General features: G+C 45.6%; 2 protein-coding genes across 6 annotated transcripts in view; one reads left to right on the forward strand and one right to left on the reverse strand.

The window, feature by feature from the left end:
• LOC149349106 (RCC1 domain-containing protein 1-like) overlaps positions 1–12,333 on the reverse strand; it is a 166,258-nt gene extending 153,925 nt beyond the window's left edge. For 2 of the 4 annotated variants that reach the window (XR_016289957.1, XM_089578066.1), the window contains exon 1: positions 12,116–12,333. Coding sequence is in view for 2 of the 4 variants with exons in the window: in XM_089578066.1 (XP_089434192.1) it covers positions 12,116–12,254 (139 nt within the window). In the remaining 2 variants the exon portion in view is untranslated. The remainder of the gene's footprint in view (positions 1–12,115) is intronic. The other 2 variants (XM_089578065.1, XM_089578064.1) reach the window with 2 other exon arrangements.
• LOC149349112 (protease-associated domain-containing protein 1) overlaps positions 12,028–19,294 on the forward strand; it is a 41,178-nt gene continuing 33,911 nt past the window's right edge. Inside the window, exons 1-2 of one of the 2 annotated variants that reach the window (XM_089578069.1) lie at positions 12,028–12,652; positions 12,715–12,827. In XM_089578069.1, the coding sequence (XP_089434195.1) occupies positions 12,559–12,652; positions 12,715–12,827 (207 nt within the window). In that variant the 5' untranslated portion in view covers positions 12,028–12,558. The remainder of the gene's footprint in view (positions 12,653–12,714; positions 12,828–19,294) is intronic. The other variant, XM_089578068.1, reaches the window with a different exon arrangement.

A 19,294-nucleotide genomic window follows, 5' to 3' on the forward strand; every position in this document is an offset into this window, starting at 1 on the left:
CGTAGTTGAAAAAAAATTCGTCCTGGTCCGGGATTCGAACCCGGGACCACCGCTTCACCGGAGCAGTCGCTCTACCAATTGCGCTAACCGGGACGGCAAGCTTATGGTAAGGCAAGAGCGAATTGATCAATAACTCGAAGTGGGAACTGTGTTGGTCAAATGTTTTAGGGGAATCCCCCAAGATGGAGTAGATTTGTAATAAGGGAGTAATTACTCATTGACATCCACCCGAGCGCAGCCATACGGCTACAAAGAAAAGTTATACAGCTTTCTCAGAAACTTCGTAGTTGAAAAAAAATTCGTCCTGGTCCGGGATTCGAACCCGGGACCCACCGCTTCACCGGAGCAGTCGCTCTACCAATTCAGCTAACCGGGACGGCAAGCTTATGGTAAGGCGAGAGCGAATTGATCAATAACTCGAAGTGGGAACTGTGTTGGTCAAATGTTTTAGGGGAATCCCCCAAGATGGAGTAGATTTGTAATAAGGGAGTAATTACTCATTGACATCCACCCGAGCGCAGCCATACGGCTACAAAGGAAAGCTATACAGCTTTCTCAGAAACTTCGTAGTTAAAGAAAAATTCGTCCTGGTCCGGGATTCGAACCCGGGACCACCGCTTCACCGGAGCAGTCGCTCTACCAATTGCGCTAACCGGGACAGCAAGCTTATGGTAAGGCGAGAGCGAATTGATCAATAACTCGAAGTGGGAACTGTGTTGGTCAAATGTTTTAGGGGAATCCCCCAAGATGGAGTAGATTTGTAATAAGGGAGTAATTACTCATTGACATCCACCCGAGCGCAGCCATACGGCTACAAAGAAAAGTTATACAGCTTTCTCAGAAACTTCGTAGTTGAAAAAAAATTCGTCCTGGTCCGGGATTCGAACCCGGGACCCACCGCTTCACCGGAGCAGTCGCTCTACCAATTCAGCTAACCGGGACGGCAAGCTTATGGTAAGGCGAGAGCGAATTGATCAATAACTCGAAGTGGGAACTGTGTTGGTCAAATGTTTTAGGGGAATCCCCCAAGATGGAGTAGATTTGTAATAAGGGAGTAATTACTCATTGACATCCACCCGAGCGCAGCCATACGGCTACAAAGGAAAGCTATACAGCTTTCTCAGAAACTTCGTAGTTAATGAAAAATTCGTCCTGGTCCGGGATTCGAACCCGGGACCACCGCTTCACCGGAGCAGTCGCTCTACCAATTGAGCTAACCGGGACGGCAAGCTTATGGTAGGGCGAGACGAGAGCTTGCCGTCCCGGTTAGCTCAATTGGTAGAGCGACTGCTCCGGTGAAGCGGTGGTCCCGGGTTCGAACCCCGGACCAGGACGAATTTTTCTTTAACGACGAAGTTTCTGAGAAAGCTGTATAGCTTTCCTTTGTAGCCATATGGCTGCGCTCGGGTGGATGTCAATGAGTAATTACTCCCTTATGGCTATGAAATCCTCTCCGTACGCAACGGCAGAAATATCTTCACTGTTTTCTACCGGCCGCCTAAAGGCAACTTCTCCAATTGTAGCAGCTTTCTTGACGAATTCCACGAATGGGTCACAGAAAATAATCTTAATCTTGTTCTAGGTGGGGATATCAATGTAGATTTGCTCGCATATTCTACCAACAAACTAGAAATTGAGTCCATATTGCAGTGCAAAAGTTTTATTTCGGTTATAAAAGAGCCCACTCGGTTGCAGGCAGCAACGGCAATCGACGTCTTTTTCACCAACCTTCCAGCTGACTGTTTGAAATCGGGTTATTAATGCTCATATCAGCGACCACCTGCCCATATAACTGACAGTCGATTCTTTAATGTCTAAAACACAATGTATTTCCCCTGTAACAAAATACCGGCGCATTAATCCTACCACATTAATTAAATCACTTTCGTGTTGCACTTGAAAATATTGACTGGAGTGATACCGATCCTAATGATACCTATAATGCGCTCATTACAATATTTAACTCTAAATGTGAAGAAAACTTTCCATACGAAACCTTCCAAAAACCCCGGAAAGCACGAAAACCGTGGATAACCACAGAATGCCTAAAGATGATAAAAAGGAAAACAGACGTGTACAACCGCTTTGTCCAAACTAGGTCACTGGATGACCTTCAACAATTTAAAACATACCGGAACCAAGTTACATCCTTCCTTCGTCGTGCGAAAAAAGAGTACATAGAAAAACTGTTCAACGATGACTTGCTTAAAAGGGCTGACCTTGTGTGGCGCAACACTAATCAAATTTTAAATCGAGGTACAACTCCTAGTGGCGTGTCCGAAATCTTGGTCGACAACAAACCTGTGAATGGGAAGGCGTTAGCAGACACTTTCAACAGTCACTTTGTGTCTCAGGCAGCTCAAAATGGGAACTTAATGAGTGTGCAATGCCTGGACGATAGGGTTGTTTCTAGTGCATTCCTGTCACGAATGAAATCAGAAATGATCTCCTGACCTTACCCAACAGTAAGGCACAGGATATTGACGGCCTGAAAACGTTACCAGTTAAACATGTAGCCGATATCGTTAGTCCAGTGCTGGAATATATTTTTAACTGCTGCATAGAGCAAGCAGTGTTCCCCAAAAGAATGCAGATTGCGAAAGTTGCGGTTATTCACAAAGGTGGTGGAGACAAACATAATCTGTCAAACTATCGACCTATCTCTATTCTACCTGTTTTCTCATAGTGTCTAGAAAAGATACTGTATAAACAAATAAACGGTTTTTGCAGCAAACATAACATTATTAATCCCAGCCAGCATGGCTTTCGAGAAATTTTTTCTACTGAAACCGCGCTCTTAACCCAAAAAGAACTTATTTTAGAATCATTTGAGCTGAAACTACTTACACTAGACATTTTTATCGATTTTTCTAAAGCTTTCGATCGCATCAATCATAAAATAATGTTAGCTAAGCTCGAGCACTATGGCTTCCGCGGCAAGTTTCTTCAAATAATTCAATCTTATCTAGGCTTTGGCGTGCAACAGGTGATAATAAACAACTGTTTATCAGACGCCTTGCATATCTCTTCAGGCGTTCCACAAGGTAGTATACTGGGGCCCCTGCTTTTCCTCCTTTACATCAATGACATCGTCTGCATAAGCAATCATCCAAGTTATGTCCTTTACGCAGATGACACTTCCTTATTTTTCAGAGCCGCAAACTTGGTAGATCTTCAGCAACAAGCAGCAGATTGCTTACACTCTCTACATGAATGGTCCAAAATTAACTCCCTAAAATTTACACTGAAAAAACAAAAGCAGTGCTTTTTAGACCTCACAATAAACTGACTTTACTGTCACCACTTTTTCTTAGGATGGGATCATCATCCATTCAGTTAGTTCCAACTGTCAAAAGTCTTGGTGTCCTTTTTAATGAAAATTTGACTTGGAACGATCACGTCGACCTTGTGGTTAACAAACTGTCTAAGGCCGTTGGAATTTTATGTCGACTGAGATATTTTATGCCAAAGCATATAAAGCGAATGCTGTATAACACACTTTTTTCTTCTGTTGTTGATTACTGTTTACTGGTCTGGGTTTACATCAACCGCTTGCATTGTTTACAAAAGAAAGCTGTTAGAAATATTGTGAACGCTCCTCGACTCGAACATTCTGCACCAATTTTTGAAGAACTAGGCATCAACCCACTTCCTCAGTTATACAAAATGTTACTTCGCAAACGATACAAGGCAAGCGTCATTAAAAACAACTGTTTTATGTTACAGCTGTCAAGATTACAGTGTAAACATTCCATGTATTCAACTAGAACAAGTTTGAAATGGTTGTTACCTAGGACACGCACAAATTATGGCTGTCAAATGTTGCGCTTCACTCTCCCACATTTATTAAATTATGAATCGGAGTTGACGAACAACTGATTGATAACTATACTATCTCATGGCCTCAATGTTCGAATGTTAATCCATGTTCTTCTTTGTATCAACTTTGTTTGTATCAACTACCTCATGCCCTCAATGTTCGAATGTTAATCCATGGTCTTCTTTGTATCAACTTGGTTTTTTTTTTCCTTATGTGTGCCACTACCAAACTGCCTCTGTAGGGTGCGCCGGCCTCGTCAAGCCTCATAATTGGCTTTTTGCCGGTGCACCCAACATCCTGATGATGTTGAATAAAGTATTGATTGATTGAAAGTTAGTAAGGTGTGTGTGCAAAACTTCCATTCACCTAAAACTAGCTTTATCAAGCGTTGTGTGTTATTTTGTTTCATTGTCCCAAGCTAACTGCCATTTTTTTTCTTAATTTACGGTGTACTAAGTACATGCTTACTTTATTTGCTAGCAACGGGCTTTAGCAGCGCACAAGTCTGCTCTCCCATTGCCTTTAATTCTGATATTACTTGGTACTCAGCACAGTTTTATGTTTTGTCCTTGAGCTATGGCTGTTGCGTACAATGTCACCAAGCAGCGGAGTGTGTGCATGTCTAGAGTGAAGGGCTGCAAGTACAGTTAGCAAGTCTGTGTGTATACGGCAACAGAGATGGCGTGACATTCGGCAGTGAAGATGGATGCACACAGGATGTTTCATCTCCTATTCGGCTTTTTGCGGATGATTGCATCCTTTATCGTCGCACTGTCACTAACAGGGATCAACTATCGTTTCAGAATGACTTACAGAACGGTGGTGTTCCGAATGGCTTATGCAGCTGAATGTCTCAAAGTGCCAATTCATGCAAGTATCTCGAAAACGTTCCAACATAAGATCCGCATATTCACTCCTGTCAACACGGTAACCCAAGTCCAATCATATCGGTACCTTGGAATCACTATCTCCAGCAAATTGACCTGGTCGGAACACATCTTATATCTAGCATCTAGAGCATCAAAATCACTTGGCCTCATCCGAAGATCCCTGAAACCTAGCCCCTCCTTCTGTTAGAAAATTAGCATACGAAACATTCACCCGTACCATACTTGATTATGCAGCGGCTATATGGAATCCTCCCCAAGCATACTTAACACCTTAGAAGCCATTCAAAACCGAGCAGTCCGTTTTATATCCTCAAATTACAATAGACACAGCAGTATCACCAGGATTAAATCTGCACTTAACATCCAGCCACTAGAGCTCCAACGGAAAATCGCACGACTCTGCCTCTTTCATAAATTATATTACAATTTTCCTGATCTTCGTGACACATTATTACTAGCTCCCATCAGAACATCGCGCCGCCTGTTTAACCTCGTCAGCATTCAACATATACATGGATCAACCTTGGCATTTAATAAATCTTTTCTTCCAACTGCAATAGAAAATTGGAACCTGCAACCCGACTACGTTGTTAACGAGCGCGACGCTACTGAATTTCGACAGGCATTAATTAATCACTGTATTGAATAAAAGATATTGCCCATTTGTCTCAAACTTCACCCATTCATGTTGGCAATATGCACCGCGAGCACAGAAGGAGCTACTACCGTATGCTTCGGCACTATTCGAAAACTGTGAAACGCGCCATTGCCAAGCTTTGCCTTGAATCGGCTCTCAAGAAATCGTGTTGTCATATCATGCAAGGGAGCTATGACAAGCAGGTTGAAAGATTACTTTCGGCAGGATTTCCTGGCACAATCATCACAGCGGTTGCTGAAGCCCTGTTAAAGATGAAAGCCATCAAGTTGCAGCAGCCATGTGATAACAGAAAAGTGGTTGTAAAACCTGAAGTAGTGCCGTATTTGCACAAGGTAGCCCACCACTTGAAAAAAGTGGCCAACAAACATGGCGTACCGGTTGTTTTCTCGGCCCCACGCAAGCTGGCACAGCTCTGCGCGCTCATCGCGAGCAAAGACACGAGTGGGTGCCGCATCAGACAGGCAAAGAAGTTCACGAATTGCTGCATCGAAGTGGTTTATGAAATACCGCTGTCATGCGGGAAGGCCTATGTGGGCCAAACAGGGCGGTGCATCAATGAAAGGGCAGGTGAGCACGCCCGGTCAGTGAAGGACGTAAGTGGTGCACACCTTTCTCAGCACTGCGCTGAGTGTTATGAATGCCCTCGAGCGGCAGAACATTTGCCACAGGCTAGAAGCAAGTACTGCAAAAAAGTGTCAACCACGGTTTCACGAGATAAAGATTTTAGGTAGAAGCAAAGATACACGGGCAAGGAAACTATTGGAAGCATTTCATATAAGAAAGAGAGGTTTATTCTGTGTTAGCGATACGTCGGTGAACCTCTTCAAATCGGAAATGGCGTATCTTGAACGGTTCTGTAGATAGTGTTGTGTGGAAACTGATACCTCTCTGCACGTGTCCTGGTTTTCCTTATATTTCCTGCACTGTTAGTGAATAAAGTTAGATGAAGTTTAGCGCTAGTCCTGTGTGGTCCTCTCTTGTGTACGTCTTGGTTGCGCTACAGTTCTTTTCTTACATTTCTAGTGGGCATATTTGATAAAGGACGTTGAATATGATAGCATCTGCAACGCATTTATTCGTGCTGCAATCACGTAGCTACCGTCCGATGAGCTAAGTACATGTGGCTAGCCGTACTTTTTGCCAACTTAAACGCAAGTTAAAGGATATCAGTGAGGTGACAATGTCAAAAGCTGAGATCAGATTGAGAATCGTCTGCAGATATTTTCGGAACTTACTCTAGCTGAAGCTCTACAGCGTATACGCATTTAAACCAGAAAGCATAACGTTGTGGTGTGGTGTCTGACAAACCTCATATATAATTGCAGTATTACACATGGGCGTCCGGAGGGGGGGGCAAGGGGGGGCGGCTGCACCCCCCTGGAAAATCACTCCCTCGAACCGTGAGTGATGGCCGCACGCCAGGGGCCGTGGTGGGCTCAGCCAAAAGGGTAAAAGCAGCTCCGCTTCCACGCTTTGGGTCACATCTGCGAAATGCCGCGTCCGGGCACGCGTCTTTATGCCGTTTTCAAACCACGCCATCGTTAGCTCTGTTGAAGGCCGACCTGTGGCAGACATACAGCGGCACCGGCGAGCATGTGTTTCAAGCCGTCTTGAAATGGGTGCCTGTTTCTTTGATCTCTAGACAGATAGCGACACGGAGGCAGACAGTGCACAGTGCATCTTGTTTTCGCCTTCGTTATGCCTGCCACCGATGAATTCTTCAGGAGGGAAAGACAAATCAGCCGTGTCCACCCCCGCTTTGTCGGGCTGCTCATGGGAAAGCGGGCGATCAGTTGGCGCCGCCGCCGCTCGCTGTGCCTCCGATCCACAGGAGAGCGCAGTGCGGTAGAAGCGCCGCTATCAGAATCTTCGGCAAAGGAGATTAGCATCTTTTGTTCACGGCGACGCAGTCTCCAGAGGCGCCCCCACACCAGCGTCCCTTGCGTCTTCTCCGAAAACCAGCGCCTTTGGTCAACGCAGCCCGATGGCGCCTGCCTGGCTCGCCTGTCACCTCTGGCTGGGCCTCAAATGACAACAGCGCCCGTGTACTGTGCGAGGTCAGTGCCCGGTAAAGAGACCCAGGTGGTCGACATTATCCGGAGCTCTGTACTACTCCGTTCCTCATAACCTGAGTCGTTTTGGGGCTCTGAACCCCATAAAAACACACAAAACAAATTTTCCTACCGGAGTGGCGAGTGTCCCTTCCCCTTGGAAGTCGCACGGAAGTAAGCCCTTGCACGTGTGCGCGCCTCTGTATTTGTGCTTCGGTGTTTTTAGTGGCCGTTTGTCAACGAAGCTGAGAACAACCAAGACAGTGGACGAGAAAACTACGAGCGGCGAGCAGTGTGCGTGCGGTTGCTCGACTGTGCGGATGCGCGAGGAAGATGGAGCGAGGTGTATGAAGCTGCGAGCGTGCATTTATCTTGTAAATAAGTTTTCGTTGTATGTATAGACATCTTTTGTTTTCAACGTGCGCGTTCAACCGTTTTTCCAATCAATGTGTGTGACGAGTGTGCACCGAGAGCGTGTAATGAAGCACAGAAATGAATTTATCACCCGTGTAATCACGCAATTCGCCCAGAAAAATCCGTGGAGTCTACAGTTGCTGTTCAAGGAAGACTGACTGAGTGACTGTAGTTGCGTGTTTGTGACCATATTGTGCTGTGTGCTGGTCATCAATCCGGGTGAGTCGAGAACCCGTATGCAGCAATACTGAGCACTCTTCTCCACGAAGTGGCAGTATATTTTTGGATTTGTTATTAATTTTAATTGTTTCTTCGTTGATAAACTGCAATGTATCTCTCCTAGCCACACTTTAATTTGCTGTTTGTAATTTTTATTTCATGTGTGTATTTCACTTATTTTTTATTTATATATAAATAAATAAATTCATACCGCAAATAGTGCCTTTTTGCTACGAACATGCCCCCCCCCCCCCCCTCCGGCGCCAACAACCAATGGGGCCCCCCCCCTGCAAAAAATTCTGCGGACGCCCTTGGTATTACACGAGCATGCTCGTGGGTCCTGCGTTTCCCACCGTTTCTGTGAGCGGCTGTTTCAAGCACAGTCCTCCGCAGAGGCTGTACAAATTGCTGGTTGCAGTCGTTGGCCGCTCGTAAGAATGGCCTCTCATATTTTCAAGGGTCTCGGAGGTCACGGTGAACAGAAGGCAGAAAGAGCGACGGCACATTGCGGGTGTTTTGCACGCTTGGCAGACGTGTTGTATTTGACGCCGCTTCCTGCGCTCCGGCACCTAGGAAGCGATCACTGCATAATCAGCTTAACGCTAGGTAGAGGTTGCAGGCTAAGGAAGATAAAAAACCCAGAAATAACAGAATGGGACCAGTTGAGAACACTCAGGCAATCTGAATGCACAGAAAGCATCAGCTGCATTGAGACCTGGACAAAAGAAGCCACAACAGTGGAAGTGCAGGACAAAACAGCAGAAAGAAAGAAGGAGCTGGGGGAAAAGAGAAAAACGGCAGAGAAATACAGTAAGCTAACGGGCAGAATAAGAGAATTATGCACTGAGATCGAAAGACAGGGACTAAGGGGAAGAAAAACAGTATGCGACGAAATGAAACGGCAGCACGGGGGTAGCAAAAACATGGAACATGCTGCGGCACATGCTTGACCCAGAGTCGACCAAAGGAGAAGTCAACATTAGACAAGCTAAAGCTAGGCATATTTTCAAAGGCACAGAAGAAGAGCTGTGCAACAAGCTGACGGAGACATACATCAGTCAGCGCACAAAAGAAGTAGGAAACTACGGGAGCGAAAACATAGAGCTTGATGAGCCCTTCACAGAGGCTGAGGTCAGGGCTGCCCTAAGCAACCTGAAAATCAACTCAGCGGCAGGACCAGATCGAATCAATAACAAAGCACTTTGAAATTTAGACGATATTTCGGATAGACACCTGATGGGATACTTGAACGAAGTATGGCAAAGTGCCGAAATGGGCGGAGGTTGTCTTCATACCGAAACCAGGTAAACCAGTGAGCCTAGACAAACTTGAGAACAATATCACTTATGTCCTGTGTCGGGAAGGCCATGGAGCACGTGGTGCTCAACAGGCTTTCCGGACACATGGAAGAACAAAGAAAATGGCCACACGGCGTGGTGGGTTTTCGTCCAGCTCTCAGCACACAGGATGTCATGCTAAGATTGGAAAACGATAGCATCAAAGGTTACAAAGGGAACACGAGGGTCATTTGTGAGGGTATCCGAGAGGCAGGCCTCAAAGACTTCGTGGAAGGCAGGGATATAGCTCTCAAATTCCAAGACATCAGATGAGAATAGGAGGAGCCTAGCTTGTGGCAGGAATTCAAACCGGCTAGCTAAAATCAGGGGCTGCAGGTGTCCACCGAGAGGCAGTTGCTGCATTACTTCCTTTCCTCAAATGCAATTTTCATTTCCTTCATTATGGCACCTCTTTCTTCTTTCACTCTCACCTTCCTTTACGATGCGGTTCGGGTGTCCACCGAGATAATTACTGCGCCATTCCCTCTCCTCAAAATGCGTTGCGTTCAACGGGCAAGGCATCATGCCGAAAGGGCAATGGCGTACCGTGGACTCCCTGGCAGCACTGCAACACCCTGTCGCTTTCCACTCCTAAAGGAGAAGCTCCAATTTTTAAGCCTTTAATGCCTTATCGTTGTCGACAGAAGCTTGTCAGCAGAGGTGTCAAGCTTTTGACGGGTGTCCACCGAGATATGTGAGACAGTTACTGCGTAATTTCCTTTCCTCAAATGCAATTTTCATTTCCTTCATTACGGCCCTCTTTCTCTTTCTTCTTTCCCTCCCACTTCCTCCCTTCCTCTACAAAGGGATGATGGGTGTCCACCGAGATATGTGAGACAGTTACTGCGTAATTTCTTTTCCTCAAATACAATTTCCATTTTCTTCATTACGGCCCCTCTTTCTTCTTTCACTCCCACTTCCTCCCTTCCTGTACGGTGCGGTTCAGGTGTGCACCGAGATGACAGAGAATTACTGCACCATTTCCTTTGCTCAAAAAGGGTTGTGTTCAAAGGGCAAGGCATCACGCCGAACGGGTGGTGGCGTTTCCGTGGGCTCCCTGGCAGCGCTACAACACGCTGCCGTGTTCCACTCATAAAGGCGAAGCTTGAGCGCCATTAATTAGCAGTCAATTAGTATTTAGTAATTAATCTGTAATTAGCAATTAGTGATTTCTCGTTACTTAGTAATTAGTACTTAATTGAGTGCAGGGTTGCCGTTAGTGGCTACTTTGCACCAAACTGGCTACTTTTGCAACCCTTCTGGCGATGAAAATTTTAGGTTGGCTCCCCGGCTACTTCCTGGACTTTGAACTTTTATTTTGGCGCATTTACTAGCCATTTTTTTAACTTGCAGCATCCCCGCCAGCAGGGCCGGTGCGCATTGAGGCATCCCCACGCACGGCTAGGGTAGCTATGTAGCTTACATGCGCGCGCAGAGCGACGCTGGATAAGGTGACATCTCCAGGGAAAAGATTTCACTAGACCAAGGAGCCGTGATAGACCGCTGCTTCCAGTTCTTGAGGCAAATGTCGATACAACTCCTGCAGCGGTTTCCAAATTCCTTGCATTTCGGAAGCTGCATGCCATCAATCCTGATGACATAGAAAGCACGAAGGAAAGCGAAGGCATACTAAAGCTGCCACTGCATTTTTATGGATGTTTCTCCATCGAGCTGGAGTCAGAAATGCGGCAACTGCAAACAATAGCGTGACCTTGATCACACATCATGTTTGAGTTTGGGGCACACAGTGGCCGGATCGTACAAAGACACTTGCGGCGAATGGCCTTTTCCACACCTGGCTCAATAAGGCACAAAATTTTGTCAATTTCAGTTTCCAACTCTGATGCTGAGCAAGTGTTCTCCTGTGATAACTTTTCTTTTTAAAAAAAGAAAAAGGTGCGCAACAATATGATGCTCCAATGCATTACACAAATCAAGTTCGCCATACGGCTTCAAGGTTAAAACAGCTTGTGTCCTACTGGGCTGTTGGCTAGAATGTTACAAAATCACTCGCAAGCTAGATCACACTATCCACGCGCACAGAGCATTTAATAATTAATCTATTTGCAATATACCTGCGCCTTGAAGACCACGAAAAAGGGCTAAAATTTTGTGCTCTTTATTCTGTTTCTTGGGTTAATTTAAAATGCTAACAGTTATTGTTCTTCGATAAAAGTCAGATTCGTAATATCGCTTCTATTCTATTTGGCTACAAATTTGGCGCCAAGATTGAATGGCATGGCTACTTTTGGCTACTTTCAGCTCAAGTTCTGGCTCCTTTTAAAATATTCCCAACGGCAACCCTGATTGTGTGTGACGTCACCAGTGCCACAGACTGGCCACAGAGGCAAAGTGGTGCGGAAAACGCTTTCGCCTCTACGCACTTTTTAGTCAAAGTGCCCCCTGAATTATTTTTTTTAGTGATTCATGTTATTTCAGTGAAATAGGGGTTGGAAACAACACTTCCACGCCGCCCACACACAAACGATTTTTCTCGATAGCAAAGGATAATGTGTGCCTGAAAGGGTTATGCTGCAATAGATGACGCAATAAATAGATCAAAACCTACACAGCTGTCCGAGTGAATGAAACTTGGTCAATCTGAGGAGACAGGGTCGGCCTTTCTCGGTCGCAGGCGCTGTTTCAACGATACGTGACCACTCTAATCAGCATTTCCGAGCACGTTTTTCGCCGCGCCAGCTAATGCAGGCCCAAGCGCTGCTCACCTGTCACTAGGATGGCGTTCGCCCAACCAACGTGCACAGACCGCACAGGGCTGGCATCCTCCGGGCATGACCTAAAGCATTTGCCGGGAACAAAACAAAAGCACTCGAATTTGTCGAAACCGTAGTAAATATACGGCATGCTTAAATCACTTTGCTGAGGTAGTGTGGTAGAGTAGAGTGCTACTCGTGCTACCCCCTTGTTTTAAAACGCGGCATGAATTGGGCCGAAACACATCGCCTACCTTCAGAATACTTCACGTGTCTTTCCGAAACGTTTGTTAATAATCTTTTTGCCTTTACAGTTTTTTGATGGTAGCGTCACTGCCCAGTGGCAAAAATACGATAATCTGACTGTGCACTTGGATGCGTCGCGTGTGGCAGCACGTTCGCGTAGCGTGCCGGCGCCAGCACTTGATGGCTGAGTGCGTGGCGGGGACCTGGGGATGCGCAAGAGACGGGTGCCTTTGCGGGGCCTCTCTCATACGGCGAGCGTACTGCTGGCGTACTGTTGCATCCTCGTGGATCTAGCGAACCTGGGTGCGTAGGGCTGTGGCACAGCGTGCGTCCGCTCTAACGCGTCCCCCGTCGCTTCTTTTCAGTGTCGGCCGATGGCAAATTCCTGAAAGAGGACATCTTCTTCGAGATCCTTGAGCCCGAGAGCCTGAGGTACACGTTTCGGCTGAGGCCCGCGCACGAGTTCGGTGCATCGTTTGTAAGTGGCCGCCTTTTCATTGCGTTGCACTGTTGCGGCCCCGCTGGCCAGGTTTCTCCCATTTCCTCGTTCGGTTGGGCCGCTGTCGTGAAATCTTCGCTGCGCTGCAAGACTTGCAGTTAGTGCAGACCGAGGTCGTAGGAAGCAGCCAAAGAGCATGTGGCCTTTGTTGCGTGAAGGTATGAGGACGGCCTGGATTTCTGTGCGCTACTGGTGCTTCCAAAAAGTCGTTATTTGCATGAGACCCTTTAAACCAAGCTGCAACACTTCGTGCAATGACCTGTGAGGTCAGTGAGAGTGCAACATCTGCTGCAGGTTGCCTTTTTGCGCTGCACATAGCCCGCATTAGTGTCATTGTATGTACACCATTTTTGAAATGAAATGCAGCCATCCTGGCTGTCAGCAGTGCGCCTAGAACAGAAGCATTTGCATGTGATTCCAAGTTAAGCACTGTTTGTCCGGAAGCCTTGACCTGAACCAAACCAGGCAAACTGCCAGTCCCTTTATGCTAATTCTCGCGCTGGTTGTAGTATTTTTAATGATTGAAGCACGTCTGGTGGCAAAGTGGAGGGGTGAGGGGGGAAGGTGGCTTCCACAGGAACAACTGTGGAAGGTGGTGCCAATCAGCTTTCGCTGATTAATGTGCCAAGTTGGCAACCTTAGCTCATCAAGCAAGGAATATTGATAATTAAACACCCCTGTAATCTCTATCACATCAGTCTGCTTCTGCCTGTTTAAAATATTTCTGTGCCTTTGGGTACCAGTAAGTGGCAGGCATCGAGACGATAGCTTGTCTGTGCTTGCTCAGTGTTCAGTTGTGGCAAAGGCAGAAAGCAAGTCTTCCAGGCGTGCGTGACAGAAGGTGGCTGCGACTTAGTTATGCATGGGAAAGCACAGCTTTCGCCACTGAGCGTCCTCTTGTTGGCCACAACAGGTGGCAGACGCAGCTGGTGTGACAAGTCATCATACTTAAAGGCTTTCTCTTGAGGAGGATGCTTAATGCCTTCTCATCCTTTTTTATCGTCTTTGTTCCTTTTCTTTCTCATTTCTCTCAGATTGCCAATCCACAATCACATTACCCAATACTGCCATTGATTACAATGATTTGGTTTGGTTTATGAGGGTTTAACGTCCCAAAGCGACTCTGGCGAAGAGGGACGCCATAGTGAAGGTCTCCAGAAATTTCGACCACGTGGTGTTCTTTAACGTGCACTGTCATCGCACAGTACACGGGCCTCTATAGAATTTCGCCTTCATCGAAATTTGACTGCTGCGGCCGGGATCGAACCCATGCCTTTCGGGTCAGCAGCCAAGCGCCATAACCACTGAGCCACTGCGGCGGCTTTATCAATTACAGTCACATTTACCGATTACCAATCGGCAGTCGTTATCTAGGTTCCACTGCACGACATACTACACCACTGCGTACACATACACATCACTTATTTCAGTACAGTGAGGCACCGTAACGCTGCCTTTTCATTCTGCGCAATTTGTGATGCCTAATTAGCATATTTATATTTTTAAAAATTTGTAATTACTGTAAAATCAGTAGATATCTCAAACATGTCATGCACACAACGCATTCACGGGGTGCACTCACTCAAACCAATGACCCTTCGTGGCCTATGCGTTGCATGCCTGCCTGGCACGCAGAGGGCCTGGGTTCGAACCCCAATGGTGGCTATTTTCTTTTAATGGTTTGCTTCTATATTCTGCGATTTTTTTCTGACTGATGCAGGACAACGGCTGATGCCAGGTTTTCAGCGTTACGCTATCGCCTAATACAGAGCAGCTTAAGTCATTAAAAGAAGTGCAATACAGTTGAATGAGCAGCGGGGTGACTGAGAGGGTACATGCATTTGTTAGTAAATCAGCAGCAATGGTTAATAACAAAAATAAACAAGATTACAAAGCAAATGCACTATGTGAAAGTACATGCCCCAAACTCAGGCACCTAGACAGAGAAGCACACTATGCACTGCTAATAAATAACCATCATTTCCAACCATACACTCAGATATGTAGGCTCTCAAATGGTTGAAGGCCCCGCCGCGGTGGCTCAGTGGTTACAGCGCTCGGCTGCTGACCCGAAAGACGCGGGTTTGGTCCTGGCCGCGGCGGCCGAATTTCGATGGAGGCGAAACTCTAGAGGCCCGTGTGCTGTGCGATGTCAGTGCACATTAAAGAACCCCAGGTGGTCGAAATTTACGGAGCCCTTCACTACGGCGTCCCTCATAGCCTGAGTCGCTTTGGGACGTTAAACCCCAATAAACCAAAACCAATCAAATGGTTGAAGACAGCAGAGGTGAATCATGCGGCAGAGAATTCCAGTCGAATATTGTTTTTGGGAAAAATGAATATTTGTAGAGATTCGTGCGGGCAAATATTGGCCTGATGCTATGACTGTGTTTATGTCTTGAAGGTTTGGTTGTGTCCCTTTCGAAGTAGTCCTTTGACTGAATGCCTAGCTTCTAAAAATACAAAGAGTGAAAACAACGTAGCCGGGCAGCCTTTCTTGTTCCAGCTGATGGCTCAAGGGCTGCCTGATGTAACATGATGGATGGAGAGTCCCTCGCTCATACCGGTTATATATGAAGCTTACTGCTAATCTCTGGATTTTTTCTAATTTTTCTATGTTGGATGTGGTGTGTGGGTCTCATACTATGCTGGCGTATTCAAGAATAGGTCTAACAATTGATTTGTACGCTTGAAGTCGAAGTACGCTTGACGAATTGCCTAATTTATATTTTAAGAAGCCTAGCTTTTTTCTTGCAGAGGAGCAGATGTTGGAGATATGGGATGACCATTTAAGATCAGATGTTAAAGTCACGCCCAGGTATCTGTATTCTTCCACTTGAGTAATTCTGTTGTCTCCAATGGCATACGTAAATTTCATTTTGTTGATCTTATTCGTAGCACATAAATAAACGGTTTTGTCATAATTAATTGTCATGTCCCACTTGTGACACCAGTCTGCAAGAAGCTGCAAGTTCGAAGTTAGGACAAGTTGATCGGATACAGAATGAATGCTTTTGAAAATAATGCAGTCATCGGCGAATAACCTGGCCGACGTGCTTAGTTCCAGAACGCCTAACAGGTCATTAATGTAAATATTAAATAAAACAGGCCCCAAGACGGAGCCCTGAGGAACACATATAGGAAGCGGGAGCAGTTGCCATCAGTTTCCACATATTGTTTTCTATTTTGTAAATATGACATAACCCAAGCGATGATATGGGAAGGGATACCTATTTCTTTCACTTTAGTTATTAATTTAGAGTGAGGAACCCTATCAAAAGCCTTGGAGAAATCCATAAAAATATCTACCTGACCGCCACTGTCAAGAGTTCTTCTTAGATTATGTACGGTATCAATTAGTTGTGTAGTAGTGGAAAAACGTTGCCGGAAGCCATGTTGCCTGTTGCTAATTATTTCATTCGTGTCTAAAAAACTGTTAAGGTATTTGAGTATGATATGCTCGATTAATTTGCAAGGAATAGAGGTGAGAGATATTGGGCGGTAATTATTGATTTCCGATAGATTTCCTTTCTTTAATATGGTTTCGACACCTGACTCTACAGATTTTTGGAAGATTACGACAAGAAATCTACCCAGAATTTCTGCATACGTTTTTAAGAATGCTGCAGGAATATTATCAGGGCCTGCTGATTTTTTTGGATCCAGTCGCAAAAGAAGTTCGGTAACACCTTTCAAAGAGATGGTAATGTTGCTTGCGCCTTCGCTAACTGACGCGTTATCAATCCTCGCATCAGGTCCTGAAAAAACGCTCTGAAAATGGAGGTTGAGCCTGTCTGCCATTTCCTTTTTGTCTGTGACAACTACCCCATCAACCATTACTTGCTCTAACTTTTTATTTTCCTTATTCGACAGGTACTGCCAAAATTTCCAAGGATTTTCCATTGCAAAATGACCAAGTTTCTCGGAAAAATACCTGTCTCTTGCCTTTTGCAATCCATGCTTGAGGGAGGCGGTTAATTCTGTGATTAGTGACGCATTTTTATTCTTTTTCTTCCTGCAGCACTTGATTTTCCGTTTTAATTGTATTAGATCTCGGGTTAACCAAGGGTTTGTCCTCCCCAATTTTTTTTTTTTTTTTTTCCCGGTACAAAGTTTCGTATGCAGTAATCGCAGAGGCATTTAAACCCTGTCCACAAAGCATTTACGTCGTCCTCGCAAAGCGATGAGAGGGCATCTTCCAGATAATGAAAAATATGTGGGTTGTGTGCCGCTTCAAAATGCTTCACAGTTTGTGACTTTGGCGTGCCCATTTGACGAGGGAGCATGCAGGTGAAATAGACTAGTTTGTGATCAGAAATGCCCTCGTACACTTCAGTAGTGCAATGCCTGCGCAGCATAAAATGAGGTCTAGAATTGAAGAAGCTGAACTAGTTACGTGTGTAGGAGAGTGTACAGTCTGGACTAGATTATATGCCAGCAGTGTAATACTTGTGAACTACGCGCATTGGGGGGACTAAACTTCATGGTGCCCCAATCAGTGTGGGGAAGATTAAAGTCACCTGCAATTATTATATTCTGATTTAAATACTTTTCTGGGTGATCGTATAATTCCAGTAGATATCCCGCCCCAGGAGGCCTGTAGATTCCAACAGTAGTGATTTGGTTGCCTGAGAACATCAGCCTACACGAAATGCCTTCATGATGAGTGGAAACATCGGGCAAAAAGATCCAGCTTTCACGAGAAGGGCACCGCCCCTCGTGGCGCGGTCCTTTCTGTAGCATGTGTATGAAGGCGGTACGGCGCAGCTATCAGGAATGTCGGCATGAAGCCAAGTTTCAGGTATAATCGCCATGTGTGGATCATATGAGAGTAACAAGTGCTCGAGTCGGTCTTGCTCGTCCCACAAACTTTGCGCATTCAAACGAAGGGATTTTTCCGCAACGCGTGTGGTGGTATCTGTTCGTCAATCTTGGGACGTGTGGGCTGCTTTGTCCTGCAGTTATTCTGCTCGTCCCACGCATAAATGTTACCATTTACGTGCAGTTTGTTGTAGACGAGCGTTATTTTGTCACCGGGGCGTTTTTCGCTCTTATAGGATTGCCAAAGCACTTTCCTTATATTTAAAGTGGCCTGCGAGTAGTCGTCAGATATTGACACTCCGGAATCTTTGAGTTTGTGGCCATTCGTAAGTACGGCTATTTTTTCATTATAGTTGTAGAGCCAAAGAATAACAGGCCTGGTTTGATCATCGTGTTTTTTGCCAATTCTGTGTGTACGTTCTAGAGAATCAATATTCACTTCTAGTTTGTCCATACAAACGTCTTGAAGAAATTTTTTTTCGAGATCAGACCGGGTTTCACTAGCATCTTCCTTTATTCCAAAGACTACTAAGTTATTCCTACGGCTGCAGTCCTCAAAATCTATCAGTTGTTTTTCCTGTGCAGCAACAACATTCTTTAAGCGCTGAACTTTTTCCTCGAGGTTTAGTACCTTTTCTTCGTTTGCCTTGGGTATCGTAAGCACTTCATCTAGTTTGGACAGCTTTTCGTTAATTTCTGCAAGGGTAGCGTCACGCTTTGAATCAGCAAGTTTCAGAGCCTTTAATTCTGCCTAGATTGTGCTCAGTGTTGGCTCATTATCACTGCCAGGACCGGGATTCGTTTCCACATCACCACATAATAAAAGTAACAACACAGACCAACAATCATCAAGAATGCTTATGCACATCCGAGGGCACGGCATCATCACAAGACCATAACAAATGGTACGTAAGCAATGGTATGAATTGTTAAAACAGACCTGCACAACGAGCCATGCGAAATGTGACATGTTCCGATGAACGCTGCCGTGCCCTCATACTTACATTTATAGTCTCAGGCAACGCCCACATTTTCACACCACGTGCCTTATCGCAGCCGTGACTTATCGCCTAGCACGATCATTATTGCACAGAAAATCGTACTCTGCCGCATACAGTTTAACTGACGTGTAACTCACGCACAAGGCTGCCTTTTTCATTATGGGAAAGGCTTCCAGTAAAAGCCTTGCCTGGTTGATCTTGCTTCTGCTAGAATCCTCGCCTTTTCCAGTTGAGGTGCACACTTGCACGTGTTAACATGGCTCACCAAAGTGGCGTATTTATCTTTATTATTCTCTACCATTTTGTCATGTTCCCCATGGCGTTTGTTGATGCACCTCCCCGTTAGCCCTATATATAGGGACATTCCACAGGTCAGGGGTATCTTGTACACCACTCCTTCCATACAGCTGATGAAGGTACGCTGATGTTTTGTACTGCACCCAGGGTGGTTTAACTTCTTTGGGGCTGAAGAAACCAGCAGTACCTTGTGCCTGTTAGCCACCTTCTTCAGATTGTTTGACAGTTTGTGTACAGGTAAAACCTGATAATCCGAAGAAGTTGGCTAACAGGCACAAGGTACCGACACAACGCAAAAATAATCCCCGAAGTATTCAGTGTATGTAG

The sequence above is a fragment of the Amblyomma mixtum genome, chromosome 3, assembly GCF_055824585.1.
Source record: "Amblyomma mixtum isolate Tamu chromosome 3, ASM5582458v1, whole genome shotgun sequence".
NCBI classification, from domain to species: Eukaryota; Metazoa; Arthropoda; class Arachnida; order Ixodida; family Ixodidae; genus Amblyomma; species Amblyomma mixtum.